The 20574-nt window shown below is 35.7% G+C and overlaps 1 protein-coding gene and 1 pseudogene across 3 annotated transcripts in view; both read left to right on the plus strand.

The window, feature by feature from the left end:
• Positions 1 to 20574, plus strand: part of ACTL6A (actin like 6A) — a 26958-nt gene continuing 6384 nt past the window's right edge. Inside the window, exons 1-11 of one of the 2 annotated variants that reach the window (XM_081302117.1) lie at positions 1 to 183; positions 9327 to 9403; positions 9643 to 9817; positions 12175 to 12275; positions 13077 to 13174; positions 17842 to 17936; positions 18359 to 18465; positions 18562 to 18651; positions 19849 to 19910; positions 20148 to 20262; positions 20415 to 20495. In XM_081302117.1, coding sequence (XP_081158243.1) covers positions 159 to 183; positions 9327 to 9403; positions 9643 to 9817; positions 12175 to 12275; positions 13077 to 13174; positions 17842 to 17936; positions 18359 to 18465; positions 18562 to 18651; positions 19849 to 19910; positions 20148 to 20262; positions 20415 to 20495 — 1026 coding nt within the window. In that variant the 5' untranslated portion in view covers positions 1 to 158. Of the gene's footprint in view, positions 184 to 9326; positions 9404 to 9642; positions 9818 to 12174; positions 12276 to 13076; positions 13175 to 17841; positions 17937 to 18358; positions 18466 to 18561; positions 18652 to 19848; positions 19911 to 20147; positions 20263 to 20414; positions 20496 to 20574 lie in introns of those variants that run through there. The other variant, XM_081302118.1, reaches the window with a different exon arrangement.
• On the plus strand, positions 13367 to 15129 carry LOC308653744 (microfibrillar-associated protein 1-like; annotated as a pseudogene). The gene has a single exon. The product of its transcript is annotated as a microfibrillar-associated protein 1-like (transcript).

Consider the following 20574-nt stretch of genomic DNA (forward strand, 5'->3'; position numbering starts at 1 on the left):
TGCGCTCCAGGGTGTGTGGACGCCGCTTTGTTGCCTGAGGGGGGTGGCGGTGGAAGTTCAGGGGGTCGAGGGTTACCGCTCCTCTAGACCAGCAGTTGCGGCCGCAGCAGTCACTTCTCCCGGTACCCTTTAGCCTAGGAGTCGCGCCGACAGCAGCCATGAGCGGTGGCGTGTATGGGGGAGGTGAGTGAGCGCGTTTAGACGAAAGAGCGCGCCTTTTCCGCGTGTGGGGTTTGTAACCACCACCGCTAGTCCTCCCCTCCGCGGCGGTCCCTTCCGGTCTCCCCCTGTCGGGACCCCGGCCTCCCCGCCCCATCCCCGCCCCGCGCTCTACCCGCCCCCGGAGTCTACGGGCACAACCGGCACCTCGGGCGCCGGGCAGTCGCCGCTCCCTCGACTCCTGTCTGTCTCTGGACATCGAGGAGCGGGGTTTTGGGGGTGTGCGCTCCGTCCCCGAGGGACGTCCCGGTTGAATGACCGGCATCCAGGGTCACTTCTCCCCGAGGGTCTGCAGAACGCCGCTGTCGGGTTGTGTGTTTGTGTGTGCGTGCGCGCGTGTTTAAACTTGGGAGGTCCTGGTAGCTTGCTAGCGTGGACCTAGGGTTTCCGCAACGTCCCATAGACTGCAAAGCCGGCGTGAGGGCAGAACTGATTGGAAGATGCGTCCTCCCGTGGTCTGCGTCCTGAGCTCGCGCGGCCTCACACCTTTCAGTAACTCCTGCTTATTTGTTGACTGCGACGTTACTTGTGGCGGGACTGCTTGCGATTAATTTGGAACACATGTAATTTAAGGATGACCAGAAAGTTGACCTGGGCCTTAGGCGCCTGGTCTTTCACGGTCTTTGGATAGGCTGTGATGTAGCAGATGACCACGCCTGCGAATTGCGGTCCTGGATTGTAGTTCCAGCCTGTTTTAGCTTGGGCTTGGACAGTTTTTAATAACCTTTTTCCAACTTCTGGCTCATTTGTGGAATAATTTCTATCCCTTGGTGTGTTTGAGAAGGTGAAATGAGATGATGCTACCATTGCCACTCGTGTGTGGTTTGTGGACCAGAAGTGTTAGCATCACTTGCAAACCCTTTAGAAACGTAGAATTTAAACCTTCATTCTAAATCCACTGATTTAGAACTTCTGTTTTTTGCAAGATCCCCAAGTGCTAGGAAGCACCAATGTGTATGTTTTGGATTGTGTTCAGTTGAATTAGAGACCTACTCTACAAAGCAAAAGTATTGTGGTTGTTACAGTTTCTAATAAAGATGCTGTTTCTGAAGAGGATGACATTTTACACGTAAGGAATAACAAAAATAAGGTTATAAAGAATAGTTTTGGGTGGATAATTGCAGCATCTCTTCCGATGTGGTAAAGCTGATCCTCACCTCCTTCCTCCCTGTTATGTCTTTCCTTTTGGTTGCTTAGGGTGGGTAGTTTCCCATTTTTTACTTTTGAGAAGGCCCAGCAGATGTTCATGATTTACCTCTTTCCAATCTAAAGGTGCAATCCTAAAGAAAAACTGGATCTTGCTTTTGCCTTGTAGAACTAATTGACTATATTATGATTTTCATGCTTACTGACCCAAAGAGCTGGAAACTATCCATTATTTCTTACAAGGCAGTGTTTGTGACTAAGTTAGAAAGGAATAATAGTAATGCCAGTAGATAACATTTATTGAGTGCATACTGTAGGCCAATAACCATTCCAAAGACTTTATAAGCATTGCATTTAATAATACATTAATTCATTTAATTAATTACAATTGTATGAATTGGTACTGCTATCTCCTGTTTTTGAAGAAATTATATAACTTCTTACTAAGTTGGGAACAAAGATCCTGGGATGAAGAAAGGGCATCTCAGTAAAACCTTTTCCGTTCTTAAAAGAAAGTTACTTGGAATGCATTCCGCTGTCATATATAAAAAATTAAATAAAAAAAGAAATTATTAGACTCTCAAAAAAAAAAAAAGTTACATACTCCCATGTGACTTGGCCAAGTGCTTTGAAGGAGACTGAAGGTGAGGTCAGGAAGGGTAAATCAGGCCTACTTCCATCTCTGTACTGATTCCCTCCCATGGCCAACCAGATGACCCAGGAAGAGACCAGAGAAAATTATTAACAGAGAGGCAGTCCTGTCATGGGACTTCAGGGAGATAAGCCAAGTTCAGTCCTCCATCAATGTTGGAGAGAGCAAGAAGGAATGGGGCATGCCTCAGAAAAACATAAAAGTTACCCATGACTTGGCATGACCTTTCCCAGCCACTGTTCCATGTTGAGGGCCATAATGTAAATTTGTGCTATGCCTTAAGAATGAAGGTTTCTCATTTCGTGGAATGTTTCTAAAAATCTGTTTCTACATTTGAGGAACATTAGCATTGCCTGCTACGCACCAAGTTCACCAAAATGTTTCCTTGCATGTTTACTACTATTAGTCAGAACCTGGTTAGATTAATCTTTGTCCTAGAATTATGAACTGTGTTTTAAACTTTACTTTGGGAAATATTTCTTGTTTTAGAGATATTTCAACACAATGCAATGACTTCTCATAAAGGAAAACAAAACTATGATTATTCTAGTTCTTCTTATCAGCCTTCTTTTTGTTTTTTTGGGTTTTTTTTTGGGGGGGAAGGGGGTTCTTTTATCTATCTAACTATTTATTATTGTCTTTTTTGGAACTGGAGGTCAAACCCAGGTCTTTGGGGATGTGAGGCAGATGTTTTGCCACTGAGCTACATCCCAACCCCAGCCTTCCTTCTTTTAACATTTCTTGTTAGCCTTTTTTTTTTTTTTTTTTTTTTTTTTGGTCATTTGCCAAGATAAATGGACTTGATGTCAAAAAATAAAAATTTGGGAAAATTAAAAAAAATAAAAGAAAGAAACTAACATAATTTCTTCTCTGTAAGTCATTTTTCATGTCCACAACTACAGCATCATCATGTATGGTTTAAGTATTGAGAATTAACTTCCTGCTTCTTACTGGTTTATATAGAGAAATATATCTGAAAGACTGTTTTGTGTATATAGTATTTAAAACTCATAAGTTTGATTTGTGTTTGAGCTACCATTGTAGGTATAATATTTATGAGTCATTTTCCAAAGTTTACTGTAAAAACCATCTAAACCTTCCACTTGAATTTTGAATAATTAACTTAAACTGTATTTTTAACCTGATTGCTTATTTAAAAAGACATTTGTAGTTTAAATTTTTAAAATTTATGCCTGTTTTCTTCTACTGATTACTTGTGACTGATAATTTGTAACTGGTTTCTGGTCCTACTCTTGCAGCCATCTTTCATGGTACTTCTTCTCTTCTTCCAACTCCTTCACATGATAAAAATAATCAGGTATACTACTAGCCTAACTTTCATCAGCTGTTAGTTTCATCATTTTTTTATCCTTTTTCTTCATGAATCTTTTTTTTTTAAAGAGAGAGAGAGAAAGAGAGAATTTTAATATTTATTTTTTAGTTTTCAGCGGACACAACATCTTTGTATGTGGTGCTGAGGATCAAACCCGGGCCGCATGCATGCCAGGCAAGCGCGCTACCACTTGAGCCACATCCCCAGCCCCTTCTTCATGAATATTTAACCTTAAATATTTCTCAAAATCATTGTCCGTATAAGTTGGTCCTGAATCCTGGGAACACCCTGGTTTAAACAAAAATTAAAACTTGCTACCTCCTCCTAAAGTCATTAGCCTTCAGATTGCACTGGAATGTTTTAAGAACCAGTCAAAACTCACATTATTTCTTCATGTTTCCCCGGAAATCACATCACCCGTAAACTTGGAAGCATTTATTCTGAGGAAAAAGCACAAAATTCTCAAAATATGAAAATAAACATTTTTAAAGAAAAGGAATTCAACCCTTGAGGATTTTTATCCTTTGGAGATTGCATCCTAGATTTTTAAACCATCCTAGATATTAAGCCTCTGGTCTCCCTTTACCATTCCTCCAATGGGTTCATTGGTGGTTGGTCCTTTTTCAGTGCTGGGTATTAAACCAGAGCCTCACACGTTAGGCAAGGGCTCCACCACTGAACTATACCCTCATAACAAAATAAGTTTCAGGAATTAGACATATCACCCATTCTCAAAAAGGAAAATGAACAGAATTTACTACTCAAATTAAAATTGCATATATCTAATTTACCAAACTAATTAAGTCAGGAATATTGATACATTAGATTTTTCATTTCACACAAATTATTTTGAGTGTTTCCTTTATGTCAGTTGCAGGCTCTGCCTTCAAGAAGCTCAGTCTTATAGATGGGTCAATTAAGTAAACAGATATTTACTATACATACTTCATAAATTCTTGGTTGTCCTTTTTTTTTTTTTTTTACACTTATATAGCTGAAGTTGGAATGTGTCAGTGTCAATGAAGTGGTATTGTTTAGTTGGCAGTATGTTTTTTCCTTAGTGATACTTGGAATAATGGGCATCTTATATTGATGAGAAATGATAACTAATTCAATGAGGTATTTTCAGTAGCACAGACAAGAAAGTCATTAATTCAGTGTAAGGGAGCAGAGGAATTTACAAGAGTGGTAATGGGAATGATGGAGGAGGAGTAGACCGAGAATACATGTTAAGATTAGCTGAATGAGAATGCATGGTGTGTTTAGGAGACAACATATAATTCAGTAATACTAGTGTCTGAGGTAAGAAGCGAGGGTAGAATTTTATCATGTAAGTGCTGAGAAACCACTGAATGATGTGTCCTTTTATTTTCATTGAAGAACTAATGTAACAAAATGATCAGTTACAATTTTGAAAGGTCACAGTGCAGCAGTTCAAGGGTGGATTGAGAAGGTGAAAAGATGGAAACATAATTCCCATACGAAATTGTAGCTTCCTATTGAGGTAAGAGATTGATTGAAGGCAGTGGCAATGGTATTAAAGAGGAGGGACTGTGAGATATGTTTAGCACAAATATTTGGCAAAACTTGAAAGATGAAGGTATTTACAACTCAAGTTTTGCCTCTGAGTACTGGGGATACTGGCTGTGGGATGATGCTGAGAATAAGTTAAGCTAGATGGAGAAAAGGAGGTATTGCTTTAGATATGCTGGTGGTGGCAGATTGATGTTGATGTACAGTAAGAAGTTTAGGGAGTAGTTAGAATTTGAGAGAGAGATGGAGATTGGGATTATTCATATTTAAGTAGAAGTTGAAGCCATAGGAGTAGAATAGATTAGCTAGGAGAGGGTAAATTTAGGGGAGGGGCTTCTAACATGGGGTTCCCAATAATTTGAAACAGAATTTTATAGAGAAGGGTTTCTTACTTTGGGAAATGTAACTAATGTAATAACTTTCTTTCAAATTAGAAATTAAAATAAGTGCCTTTTTGTTTTATTTAAATAAAAATGGAATCATTTTGCAAAAGCTCACATCTCTCAGCTATGAATATTTATAAAGTAATAATTTATTTTTATTTTAATTAAATTTTTGAAATATTTAAAACATATCAAGAAATAAAAATTATAGATGTGTATTTATGTGATACTTTTCTACTTAGTACTGAATCAAATATGTATGTGTTATTTTTTACACTTGCCTCAGATATTTTAAGAAATAAGATGTTGATATATGGGTTCTCCTTTTTTTTTCTTTTTTATTCAGAAGTCAATAATGTCATTTTAAAATCACTCAATTTTGATTGAATACCATCATTTCCTCAAGATAAGAAATTTCAGAATCTCTTTGAAGTCCTAACTTCATGTCTTTAGATGTAACAAAACCAAGTTTTAAATTTCACTCTATTTCCCTGAAATCTCAAAACAGTTGCTGATATAAATTTTAATATTAAATATTTTGTCACAAAACAGTATTGCTTTTGTATGCACATAATTGAAAGATTACATTGCTTTTGTTAATAAAAACTATACCATCTTTCATAAAACAAATTAAGAACTGTGATGTAATACAGATAGGTTACATTACATCAAAAAAATTTAATGGTCCCAAATTTATATATGCTGTGGCTAAGAATACACTCAGGAGAGGGGGAAAAAAGTCAAAAACAAAATTAAAGTTATGACACAAATGATCACATCTAGAATTCCACTCAATCTTAAGTGGGTACAGATCCCCAATTTAGAGGGAAAAAAAATCTTCAGTTTAAAGAGCAAAGGGAACAGACTAAAAAGGAAACTTTGGGGGATGGGGTTGTGGTTCAGCGGTTGAGCGCTCACCTAGTACATGCAAGGCACTGGGTTTGATCCTCAGCACCACATAAAAAATAAATAAATAAAGGTATTAAAAAAAAAAGAGAGGAAACTTTGTATTTTCCCCTTCCCCAGAGACGTTTTCCAAACCTGTTGTAGCTTGACTGAAATGTTCAGAATGTATGACTTTAAAGGCAAATTTCTTTATACGAAGAAATTGTTAGAATTCTTAGAGAAGAACTATCACAGAAAGGCCCATTCTTCTTTCAAACATGATCCAAGAGAGCATGGTCTTATTGTAGTGGCTGACCAGTCAATCTGTAGTTCCATTTACAAAACCCCTATCCTGTTGGCTTTTTGTTTCCATTTTCCCTGAGAAAAGGGCAATGTGTAGTCTAAGCTAGAGAGCTCAAAGGCTTAATTAAGCCTTTTCCCTAAATTTATCATTAATCCTGCTCCGTTGAATTAGACTGATGAACAGAAGTCACGTATGCAAGACTGATTGGTATCAATCATTTAGAACAGACCCCTGTTCTTTGTTGTGGATTTAGTATCAGAGAGGGGTAGAGAACTAGTTTTGTCACCAGATACTGATCATAAGTAGTTGCCATTTTTTATGACTTAGATTTTACTTTCTTTGACAATGGTAGCCTGTCTTCCTTCATCCTCATCATTTTCCTCCCCCCTCATCTTGATAATATACCACACCCAGTATCTTCTCTTTGTGGTAATAACTGCCATCTGAGATGTCTTCTAAGGGACAGATCCAGGAGAGCCTGGAGATCTTGGGGATCCAAGTGATCCTGGAGAAGCAGGCAGATTTGTTACAGATGACTGGCTGGTGAGGTTAGTCTTTGTTCCACTAGACAAGGAAAGCTTAATTGAGCTCTGCCAACCAGAAAGATTCATTTTCAGAAGAATTTCCTTTTCCCCACTTTCTTTTAATTTTATTCCTTTCCATGAACTTACAAATTGAATCCATAATATTATCGTCATTTTTAGTTTGTCAGATGGAGACACTACAGCTTTTCCATCTTCTATATTGTCTTCAGAACTGTGTAAAACCATTTCTCTTCCTCATCTAGTGTTTTGGCATCTAATCGATAGCTGTGATTCCTCAAAATGAACACACACTGTCAAGTTTGGGATTGTCTTGCCTTTCTCTTTAAGTGTCTATACATAATCTATATCTTCCAGTGCTTTCCAATAATTTTCAATTATATGAGCAGTTAATGATTTTATATCTTCCACTCCCCGCTCCTTTAGCTAGCTACCGAACTGAAATTGGGATGTAACATTTCCAGTCCCATGCATATTTTTATGCTTTCACTACTTGTGTGTGCATCCTTAAATTAAAAGGTATCATGACGTGTGTATATTTGTAACTAGGTTTTAAAACTTAAGCACTTTTGGGGTTGGAGGTATATAGCTTAGTGGTAGAGCATTTGCCTACCATGTGTGAGGCCCTGGATTTTTACCCCAACATTGTAAAACAGCAGCAGCAACAAAAATACTAAGCATTCTTTAGTGATGGGTCCATGTTGATACATGTAGCTATAGACCACTTTAACTGCTGTATAGTATTCTACTCTATGAATAGCCATTTCCCTACTGAGAGACCATTAAATTATTTTTGCCTTTTCCCATGGCAAGCAGTATGATGATAATAATTATAAAGTGGCTAATACCTATTGTAATGACAGGTACTGTTTTAAGTGCTTATGTATATTAGTGCATTTAATGCATGATTATAGCATTTATGAAATAGGAATGATTATACGTAAGTTACAAATTAGGAGACTGAGGCAGAGAGGTTAGTCATTGCTCAAGTTCACATAGGTAGTGAACATTTTTGAACATGTCTCTTTGTGACATGAGAGGAATTTTTGAGGATATGAGCAATTGTATGTGTACATATAAAATTATCTTATCAGACTTATTATAATTTTGCCAGTTTAATAATGGTAAATATTATTTGTACACATTGACAAATCTTTTGAAAAATCATACTTGGAAAAAAACAAACAAACAAAGAGCTTTGTTTTAAGTGGCTTACTTTTTTGGTGGTGCTGGGGATTGAACCCAGGGCCTTTTGCATGCGAGGCAAGCACTCTAACAACTGAGCTATATCCCTACCCCCGACTTACTGTTTTGGGTGAAGTATTTTTTTAAGTATAATTAGAGGCTTTTCAGTAATTTGACTATGGGGAAGATTTTACCAGCTTTGTTCCTCAACATTAACCTTTACCTTTAATAATCTCTGAAATAAGCAAACTTTAATGATTTTTACTTGGACTGTGTAATTTACACTTTAAACTCTTATTCTCCAGGGCCCCTAATTTGCTTGAGGTTTCGCTAAGTTTCTTCACTAATCGCATGAAATATAATATGTCTAAATATATGATAGGATGATACTCAAGAGTAATGGGTATCGTTCCTTTGCCCTACCAGGTCCATTTTCTACCTATTTCTACCCTCTCTTTGCCTTTGTAGACTGTGTCAGTAGGTTTCTTGGCCTCTGGCTTTTGTTTGGATTTAGCCCAATAGCAGGGTAACCATACTTCTTGTGCTGGGCTTCTTATCTTGGTATTATTATTGAAGGGGCTCCCCTTCACATTTAGAAGTGTCCAAATTTGACTGATAAATTATAGGATCACTGTGGTTGATGGGGTTGTGGGGAGGTTGGCATGTTTCTTAGTCTGGTTCATAGTGGTTCAGCCATAGCTGACCACATCCCTTAGCTAAAAGGTCACCATAGCATCTGTCAGGTAGCTTTTCCCACACAACTCTCTCCAGGTTCTGATAACAGTTCCTCCTTCTTCAGTTTCAAAGGTGGCAGCTAATTCATTTGTCCTAGGGTACTATACAGTCCCTTCTAGTTGTCCTTCTATACCATGGGTATGTATTTATAAATAGTCTCTTTAATAAGTAAACTCACATTACTCAATTTTAGTGTACCATCTCTTTCCTGATTGAACCTCTATTTATGCATAGTGTAAAAGTTTTTATATTTTAATTCAATGAATCTACTAGGATCAAACTAGTAATAATATGAATGTAATTAATTTTATGTAGTTTTTACATACAGTCTAATATTAGGTACACCTTTAATTTCATATGCTACTTAAAATTTGTTAATATTAATTATGTTTAATCTTAATCTTTTCAGATGAAGTTGGAGCCCTTGTTTTTGACATTGGATCCTATACTGTGAGAGCTGGTTATGCTGGTGAGGACTGTCCCAAGGTAATGTTAGAATTGGTTGGATTTGTAAGACCTGTTTACATAAAATTAATTTCATGCAGAATTTCTGATTCAAAACAAATATAGAGGGGCTGGTAGAGTGCTTGCCTAGAACAGGTGAGGCACTGGGTTTTATACACACACACACACACATACACACATTAAAAAAACAAACATGGCATTTTTGGAGATTCCTTAATAAAAGCACATGAAAGCTCATGTAATCTTTTTGACTCTTGCAGGTGGATTTTCCTACAGCTATTGGTATGGTGGTAGAAAGAGATGATGGAAGCACATTGATGGAAATAGATGGTGATAAAAGTAAACAAGGCGGTCCCACCTACTACATAGATACTAATGCCCTGCGTGTTCCAAGAGAAAACATGGAGGCCATTTCACCACTAAAAAATGGAATGGGTATGATATTTTTCTTATGGATTTGATTTTTTAAAAGTGTGCATTTATACATATTAGATATAAAGCAGTAGCTGCTTATAATTTGATATAAACTATGTATGTTTTTTATTTATTCTACAATGTTACAGGCTCTGTGTATACAAAAATGCATAGAAAATATTCCTTTTCTTTAAAAAACGCTAGGTAGGAGAGAGAGATTGATGTATACATACAAATACGGTATACTGTCAAGTAAGTACTATATAGGTGTGCTCAATAAGCTATGGGATTAGAGAGGAGGTGTTTAATTCTATCATTGGGCATCAGTGACAATTTTCTCAAAGGAGGTTATTTTTGTCCTGAGTCTTGATAAGTGAATAAGAATTTGCTTAAGTGACAAGGCTGGGTAAAGCAGAGGGACTAGCATGTGTAAAGGGATGGATTTGTGAAAGAAACTGACATGTTTTGAAACGTCACATGATTAAGTATGGCTACAACATTGTGTAAGTTAGAGTCGGTAGGAGGAAAGGTAGACAGCAATTGGAAATCACCCTAAGGAGCTTATTACATACTAACTGAAGGATAGTCCCATAGGAATTTACTCAGAGACGTGATGTCCTCTTATTTGCCAGTTGGAAAAATTGCTTTAACAATAGGCAGGCTAGATTAAAGGGACATAAATACTAGCTTTAAGTTTGTTAGGAGAGGTAAGAGTCTGATGAGAAGTGAAAAGGGTTTAAGCTGTAACACTGATGGTGGAGATCTTGAAGTGAATTTTAGGATATCCTGGATTAATTATAATCCTGGATAGTACTAAGTGACTGAAGGGATAAAAGGATAAGATAAAAAGGAATAAAATTGTCCTGGATTTTTGGTTGAGGTTACTGAAGATGAATGTTAACTGAAGATGAGGTTACTGAAGATATGAATGTTACCATCACTGAGATAGGAATAGAAAAGAGGGAGAAAGTTTTGTGGTCTTAAAAGGCAAAATCGTTCTTAGATTGTTTATTCACCAGAAGGATTCATAGGACTCAGCATGTAGTTGTATTTAAATCTAAGATTTATTATTCCAAAAAGATGCAAAATGAAATCAACAAAGGGAAGGGGAGCAGGGACTGAAGTCTAGAGGAAACTAGGTGCAAGCTTCCAAGAATCTTCTCAGAGTGAAGTCACACAGGATTTGCTTAATCCTAAGCAACAAGTAATAATACTCATACTATCTTCCAGGAGTTTTTATTTTGGACTGGTCATGTAGGTATCTTCTGATTAGCATGTACCAAAATTTAACTCCCAGAAGAAAAGCAGATGTTCAGCATAAAACGTTGTTTATGTAAGCAGTTTAGGCACAATGAGCTACTCTTTACATGGGGAAAGTTTTGTATCTATGTAGGCAACTATTTACCAGTCAAGTTCCCAGACATCAGCTAAGGACCCTGCTTGCTATGTTAACTCTTCTGCATAGCAAGTAAATGAATTGATAGAGTTCAAAGTGTTTATGACTTTCTGGTAATAATTCATTAAGCAGGTGAATAAAAGTTTATAAGAAAGGTTTCAAGATATGAGTTACATTGTATTACCCAGAAAAAATTTGGAATATGAGAAGAAAGTTGAAGATTGAGTACTTTAAAAACTTATCCTGTAATTAACCAATGAGATAAATATGAAGAACAATTCAAAGAGACAGAGAATTAAGAAAAAATTAAGAAAGTTAAGAGAAGAAAAAGGTTATGGAAGCATAAAAGTTCAGTGATTCTCAGCATTCCCAGGTGTGACATTATGGTTTTCACTAAGAAGGGGAGAGAGAAGTTAAAGCTATCAATTTAAGTTCATTGACTCAACACAACCAGTCCTGGTGAAAGTATATTGTAACATTCAGTATAATGTAATGACATTTCTTCTTGGGCTGTAGCACAACTGGAATTGCCTACAAGGTCATTAATGACATATGTGAGGAGTTTTAGTGGAATGTTTAAGTAGATTCCAAATTGAGGACATAATGTCATTCTTCAGATTTTTAAAACATCTTTTAATCTTCTTTATCCAAATAGATCATAAGTTTTTTAAATATTGGGTCCAGATCATTCGGTTATTTTGTATTTTGATCATTTTGATCATAGACCAATAAGAACTTACTGATAACATTTATTTGATATTGTAAGTCTACTAGATAATTATATTGCAATAGATCTGAGTGTTGGAGGGATCAAAAAAGGTTATACGTCATGGCTAAAAAACAAAGATGGGCTATGAAGTTGGTCTAAAAAATAAGTCAGTCTGTATATTTATAAAGTATTACTTGGTAAGTTATAGAAATAGTCTAAGGATGCAGTATTCATCTTTAAGCATTGTATCAAGCTATTAGTTTTATATTCTAGTTGAAGACTGGGATAGTTTCCAGGCTATTTTGGATCATACCTATAAAATGCATGTCAAATCAGAAGCCAGCCTGCATCCTGTTCTTATGTCAGAAGCACCGGTGAGCAAAGACTTTCTTTTCCTAGTTTCTTTAGTTGCTTTTCTCCTCTTTAGTTTTCTACTCATTTGAAAATTATTTCCTTTTTCTTTAAAGAGGCATAGAAATTCATATTTTGAATTTCAAAATTAAGGAAAATGAGATTAATTTTTAAATACAATTATAACTTATTATTTTGATGAGTAAAATATTCAGAGTTTTTTAAAATGTCTCAATGGGTTCTTGTGGTTATTTTTTTTTTTAGGGATTTGTTAAACATTTGATTTCCCTTCCCATTTTGATTTGTGAATCATCCCTTTTATCCCTAGGACACTGTATATCTACTTTTATATTTAAACCTCTAAGAGAGAGGTCCAATGATGAATGAAGGCTAGAAATTTCTAGACTGAAGTCTGTCATGAATACATTTGATACATAGACAAAATGTCCCAGGGGTGCACATAATGATTATAGATTTTCAACATCATTATTGTTTCTGACTTCTGGTTTATTTTATGAGACCAAGCTTAAGTGGGAGAATTTTATGGTTTAAAATTCATATTTTTGAATAAGTATAATTTCTAGAATTCATAACAATTGACACTTTTACCTATTAAATAATAAATTGTAACATCTGTTGTATTTATTGAACTTAATATATTTACAAATGAATAAATATTGCAAGGAGAAATTATGCAAGATTACTTATATATACCGTTTTATTGTTTTTAATGTTTCACATCTTTGTTAATATAGAGCTATTTAAAAAAATATATAGTGCTATTTTATAGCTTGAGATAAATAACTTGGATTTTTTTTTTCAAGTGGAATACTAGAGCAAAGAGAGAGAAACTGACAGAACTAATGTTTGAACACTACAACATCCCTGCATTCTTCCTTTGCAAAACTGCAGTTTTGACAGCGTATCCTTAAAAAAATAATACTCATCTTTTCTCTAGAATATATGTGATGTTACTAAATAACATCAGAAGATATGATGTTCAAAAGTTGTTTTTTTTTTTTCCTGTTCTCTTGCTTTTTAAAAGCTATCCATTCTTGTAGTATTTCTTATCAGAATTGATGGAATACCAGACGATCTGAGAGGAAAATAGGAAAGTAACCCTTAAATCCTGCTTGTTAATGGGTGTGTGTATGTGTATTGTGTGTTTGTGTCTAGGAAGGGGAATGTGAATAAAGAGGAGTGTTTTAATTAGCTGGCTTAAATTGAGTTTGAGTATTGCCATTTTCTCCCTTTCCTTTAGTATCAGATAATGAGAAATTGACTGTAAATTCATTTAATATTTACTCATTTATCAGATATTTATTGTAAGACATGAAGGAGAGCACACAGGAAAATATGTCCTAACTCAAAGAATTTGTAATGCAAATATTCTTGTTAAAAGCTAAATAAGGGTTGTTAGTGTTCACTGTTTGGAATCAGTCAAGATTTGGGAATCACCACTGCTACAGTCAACTTGTTGGTGGCACTCATGAAGCAATTGCCCATTCAGTCTATGGCTGGGGCCATACTGGTTCGCAGTGAGAATGGTGAGATTTCAATGGAAAAGGTAAAGGTAAAACGTTATGTATCTGGAAAGAAGCCAGACTATGCCCCATGGAGTCTTCACATGAGGAGGATAAAGAATTTCAGTTCATTAAGAAAACCCAAGAACTAGAAGCACAACTGGAGGAACAGGAGGAGGGTTCATCTAGTGACCCCTGGCTGCGGCATTTATAGAATTGTGAAGATGTGGAAGAGAGATTGGCCCCAAATCCCAAAATAGTAAACCTAAAGTAGTAGGAGAAAGTGACTCAGAAGTAGGAGATGCTTGGTGCATGGAACAAGAAGATAGCAGTGAAGAAAAAGAGGAAAATATTGATGAGGATGTAGAGCTGCACCATGGCATGATGTGTCAATGAGGGCAGGAGAGAAAAAAATGAAGAGATGGAAGTCATGGAGGTGTAAGATGAAGAAAGTTCTGGGGAGGAATCAGAATCAGAGTCTGAATATGAAGATTATACATACAATGAAGATGAGATGGAGCCTCGCTTTACGCCAGTCTTATTCGAAAGAAGGACCAAATGACAGTTCAAAAATGTGAGGCTGAAGCATTGAAACAGAGATAGAGCAAGGAGCAAAGCCCATGGCTGAAGGGAGGCAAAATTACACACTCAAGATTGTAGAAAAGGAGACCAAGAAAGAGCTGGAGGAAAACAAGTGTTCCTGGCTGCACTGGATGTACTCAGTACTGACAGTGAAAATGATGAGGAGGAGTATGAGGCATGGAAAGTTCGAAAGCTCAAGGACAGAGAAGACAGAGAAGCGCATAAAAAGAAGAAAGCAGAAATTGCACACATGTGAAACCTGACTGAGCTTCAGGCAAATGGCAAAGTCATCCCCAACAAAAGTGTTAAAGGAAAATACAAGTTTTTACAGAGAAGTACCGTCACCAGGGTGCCTTCTTCATTGATGAAGATGAGAAAGTATACAAGAGAGATTTTAGTGCACCTATCCTGGAGGATTATTTCAACAAAACCATTCTTCCTAAGGTCATGCAAGTCAAGAACTTTGGATGTTTTGGTCATACCATATACACCCACCCACCTTGTGGATCAAGATACCACCTTCTTCGACTCAGCATGGGGCCAAGAGAGTGCCCAGAACACAAAGTTCTTTAAAGAAAAGGCAGCTGGAGTACGAGATGTGTTTGAGCAACCATCTGCCAAGAAGTGGAAAACTACCTAGGGTTCAACTATTTATTTGAACTGTGGGACACAAGGGGATGTCTCAGCATCTGGACCTTGATAAATCTTTTACCATTATTCACTTGGTTCTTGTATCCATCCTACCAGACTTACTGCCATACCTGTTACTGGGTAGTCCAGTTCTTGAAGGTGCTTTGTGAAGGTTGGACTCAGACTGAGAAACCCACAGGTAGGATTAGAGGTTGCCCACTTAACACTGTTTCTGAGAAATCTTAGGTTTCTCTGTTGTGGCTTCCTATATTTACTTGGGACTCTTCAGTTTTCTTCCATCCACTTAGCCTGTGTCAGAAATGTGGGCATGTTAAGTGGAAAATGCATTACTTCTACCTTAGGGTTAGGAGTGGAATACCAGGAAATCTACGTTCTTTGAAACCTCTTTTGCATTTTTGGTTGGAGTCAACTTTTCTAAGTGAATATACTTTTTATCCTTTTGTGTGTATGTATGTCAAGAAATAAAAGATAAGACACCAGAATTTTTAGCATAATAATGGATAGTAAAATGTACAAGCTGACAAGTATTAACTACCTATTAGCTAAAATGAAAGTAGGGAATTGTCAAGCAAAAAAAAAAAAAAAGCTACATAACATTTAAATAGTACTTCAAAATAACATTTTATCAGTAGAAACTTTAGTATATATTTCTAAAAAATTTTAGTATATGTTTCTAAGTCATAAAGAAGGACCTAATGAATTTGTATTTCATACAATAATTGTAACTGTTCAGAGGAGGACCATAATAACAACCTTTGTAAATAGAATTTAGTTGCATGAGATAGAGGAATGAGCCCTGTATTTAGAGTTCTGGCTGCACTGCTTATAAATATGTGATCTTGAGCTTTGCTTTTTACTTATTTATCCTGTATACCTTATTGGCTTGCTATAATCGTCAAATAAGTGTTTTTTATATATTTGAGAATCACTGTGTTAAATGTTATCTAACCATTGTCTATAATGCTGTGTCTTGGAGGTAACTTGAACAAAAGTGCTGAAGTGGAAAGCATAAGCGTTCATTACTGTGACTTAGTTTAATAATTGAAGATATATATTAAACTTCAGAAGGAATTATAAAAATAGCTTTAAGTCAAACTGTATATAGAGGCCTTGCATGTTGGATTTAAAAATCTGAACTTTAAATTCAAGTTTATTGTGGGATTTTGAGTAGAGAAAGGAGAGAAGATTAGTAGATTCATTGTATGTTTCTTACTTAATTTTCATAATAACTGCCAGAAAATGAAGTCATAAAGTAAGCAAACTAGTCCAAGTTCACAGTTTGATAATGGCAGTCTTGAAATTGAATATAGATCTGACTGATTCTTTGCAAGGAGTGTGTAAATAGAATTGGGCCTTTTATTTGTAACTTTCAGTTATAGGAAATTTCAAATAGGAGATAGAATATTATGATGCACCCCTATGTGTTCATCACCCAACTTACTGTTTTTAACACGTTAGCTAAGTTCTGTCTCCCACTATGATTTTGAATCAAATCCCAGATTATATTATTTTATCAGTAGAAACTTTAGTATATATTTCTAAAAAATTTTAGTATATGTTTCTAAAAAAATCCATAATTCATTCATCCATCCATTTTTTATGTTCAAGCTGGTATTTTTTTCCCTCTTCAACTATTCAAACATATTTGTCATGAAGACCCATGTATTCTTTTTCCCTGTTGTTTTTTTAGATCCATTTGTTTCTCTCTGTCCCACCGCCACTGCCTTAGGTGTAAACTATTTCTAGGAATATTGCAACACCTCCTCTTGTCTTGCCCATTCTTTATATCTCAGTTCTAATAACCTTTCTGAAGTACCCTTTCTGCTTTAACCTAGGATCATCTTCCACATTTCCTTCTCTCATTCTGCTTTCCAGCTGTGCTAAATTAATTACAGTTCCCTGACCTCACCATGTTCTCTTGCCAGTCCTTCTACAAACTCTTTCCCCTGCCCATGCATCCTTTCCAGCTTACAGTTGAATTCCCAGGGATGGGTTAGGCGGTCTTTCTCTTATTACTCATCAGGACATCCTGAGTTTTATTCTTTACAGCAAAACTCATCTCTACTAACAGGATATCCTTCAGAGTAGAGACAGTTTTGGTTCACCTTTACACATTTTTTCATGTTGAAGGAATGTTAGTGGCAAGCTGACCTGTCTGCCTTCTTTTCTTCCTGTCACCTTTCCTCCCTCTGACATGTTACTAAGCACAAGATTCAATAAGCATGTAATAGATGCTTAGTAGGTATTTGGTGAACCAGAGAATGGCCCTACTTTTAAACATAAATTTAAGATGTTCACTTAAATAGGCATTTTGCAGCATAGAACTGTGGAAAATGTGATCTGCTGTGGAAAATGTTGAGTTCACCTGGACTAACTCTTCTCTCTCATTGAGTTGAAGACAGGTACCACCACTTTGCTACCAAACTGCTGATTTGATTCTTCCAGTGCTATGTGAGAATGGTTGTAATCCTTAGGTCAGATATCACAGCCTTCCACTGTTCTTTCCAGATTTTTGTAAATTTTATTATAAATACATCTCACTTTGTCATAAGACCCCTTTGATCAACTTCCAAAGATTTTGTTAATTTTGACCCTAGAAATGATTCCTTGAGTTTCTCATAGAGCCAATCTGGAATTCCTGCCTATATAGTTTGTTTCTAAAACTAGAATTATTATTTGAAACCAATTTTCATCCCTAGATTTATTTTAACACATTTTAAATGATAATGCATGTTTTCAAAGTGGCTTCTGAAACTTTATGAGAGCCTGCCCTTTGCAATAGATATTAGTTTAGGAATCTTGTTACTTTCTTTTCCTTAATGCTTTAAACTAGATTTGCTAATGGTCGTTCTACTGGTCTGATTTTGGACAGTGGAGCCACTCATACCACTGCAATTCCAGTCCACGATGGCTATGTTCTTCAGCAAGGTAACTGTATTTTACCAGGGTGTGCTGAGATGATTTTGGATGTTATGAGGACACAAATGTTGAAGTTAGACAATGGAGGGGACTGATGAAGCATCAGTTTCCAAGTAATGTCTTTCACTGAGGTTTTTTTGGGAGTTTTTTATGGGTGTGCACTGAGGATCAAATCCAAGGTCTTACAAATGCTAGGCAATTAGTGGGCAGGGGTCTAGTGCTAAATCTTGCCGAGTTTTTTAAACCCAAGTTTTTAAAAAAGTTTTTTTAGTACATTTGTTTAAAACTGATGCCTGGCTTTATTTGTGCTTTGAAGGATAGTTCAGTTAATTCTCCCTGAAAAAATTATTCATATGTAAGCACTCCCAGAAGAAATTTGTCCCTAGGAGTTTGAACTTACAGATCTCTTAGTCTTGTTAAATCTGTCTCAGGCATTGTGAAATCCCCTCTTGCTGGAGATTTTATTACTATGCAGTGCAGAGAACTCTTCCAAGAAATGAACATAGAATTGATTCCTCCATATATGATTGCATCAAAAGTAAGGAATGATTGAATTTTCCTTGTGAAATTTATCCCCAACTCTTCAGTCCTGTGTTATGGACTCTGTTAATTTAGCATATGCTCTTGCTATCAGGAAGCTGTCCGTGAAGGATCTCCAGCAAACTGGAAAAGAAAAGAGAAGTTGCCACAGGTTACAAGGTCATGGCATAACTACATGTGTAATGTAAGTAACCCTATTCTCTTTAGAAACATGTAGAGGCTAAAATCTTTGAATAGAATATGGACACATTATATTTTCATGCTGTTTTTTAAAATTTTTTTAGTTGTAGATGAACACAATGTCTTTATTTTATATATTTTATGTGTTCTTGAGGATTGAACCCAGTTCCTCGTATGTGCTAGGAAAGTGCTCTATCACTGAGCTACAACCCCAGCCTCAAGCTCTATGTTTTTAATGATATTTTAAAAACAAACTGAATAAAGCTTTGGATGGAAAGGTTCTTAACCATATTAGCCAGATATCTACAAAACTGTTATGTATCATTTGGATTACCATGGTAAGACCTGGAAAGAATTTTGGTTTTCGGGCAGAAATAATTTGCTTTTAATTTTTTGTAGAGACCTGCTGGTATGGTTCAGTTACATTCTCTTTCCCAGTGTTAATCAGCCATGTCAGAAGCATGTGTGATTATTCATTGCAGTAAATTGATGAGAGATTCTTTACCAAAAATTCATCTCTGAACAAATATCACATAATATAGGTCTCTGTATGAGAGGAGTTAATAAAACAATCTGTCACTCTACAGATCCATATTATAATAATTTTTAACAGTAAAAGAACGTGAAAGTCATAATTTAGTATGAGAGAGATGTATCCTGATATATTTTTTGCACCTAAAGATTGTATGTTTTAGTACAAGGAAAAATTGTGAAGATGATTAATAATTTGGCCAAGATATTAGACAATAATTTTCCTTAACACAGAGGTCGTGTATATTTTATAGCAAAATTTTTTAACTATTTTATGCCATGTGCAGTCATTGAAAATTAACATAAGATATAACATATATGGTTTTATTCAGATAATGAAATCTTGCTCCTAAATATAAGCTTATTTTTAAGGAAAAAATTGATGTTCTGAAACTAGTTTAGTTATGCAGGACTCTGGTACAAAGGTTCCTGGTTGTTTTTTTTAAATCAGTTGTCATTGTTCCAAAATGTAACTTGTAATTTGGCTTCTTAAGGATTGAAGAATCTTTGCTTGGTAGATTCATACTCTTGAAATGACTTACCCCCTCCAGAAATATGGTCTAATTTCATTCAGAAGCATATTTTAAATTATAATGTTATATAAAAGTATAGATTATAAAGACAAATCTTAACTTTTTTTCTTGAATATTTTTGTTTTTTAAATCCATAGTGTGTTATCCAGGATTTTCAAGCATCAGTACTTCAAGTGTCAGATTCAACTTATGATGAACAGTAAGTTTTCTTATTTAAAAAGTATATTTCCCAAATGAGGAAAGAATTTTTAGTATTAAAGAAAATTGTAGAATGTGGTTAATCAGTCTGAAGGTATAATGTTATGTTGAGATAATACTGAATAATGTTTTAAAATATTCTCCAATTTCTTAAAAATTGATAATTCCTTAGTAGTTTATAATTTTGAAGAGGACTGTTTTTTGCTTTTTGTATAATATTGTTTATTGTAATTTTCAGAGTAGCTGCACAGATGCCTACTGTTCATTATGAATTCCCCAATGGCTACAACTGTGATTTTGGTGCAGAACGGTTAAAAATTCCTGAAGGCTTATTTGACCCTTCCAATGTAAAAGTATGAAAACTTGTTTCATAACTAACTTAGCTTTTCTTATAAATGTAAAGCGCTTGTGTGATTATATGGCCTAAATAACACTAAATTGGGGGGGGGGTATCCTTTACTGTATGAAGTCCTTCCATGTGAATATTTGTTTTCTTTTGTTCTAGGGGCTGTCAGGAAATACAATGTTAGGAGTCAGTCATGTTGTCACTACAAGTGTTGGAATGTGTGATATTGACATCAGACCAGTAAGTGACTGTCTCCTGTTACAATACAAGGGTATCTTTTAGAACAGTGAAATGCCTCCAGATCATTGTTAGGTTGGCA

The sequence above is a fragment of the Spermophilus citellus genome (genome assembly GCF_964194105.1).
Source record: "Spermophilus citellus genome assembly, chromosome: 7".
NCBI classification, from domain to species: domain Eukaryota; kingdom Metazoa; phylum Chordata; class Mammalia; order Rodentia; family Sciuridae; genus Spermophilus; species Spermophilus citellus.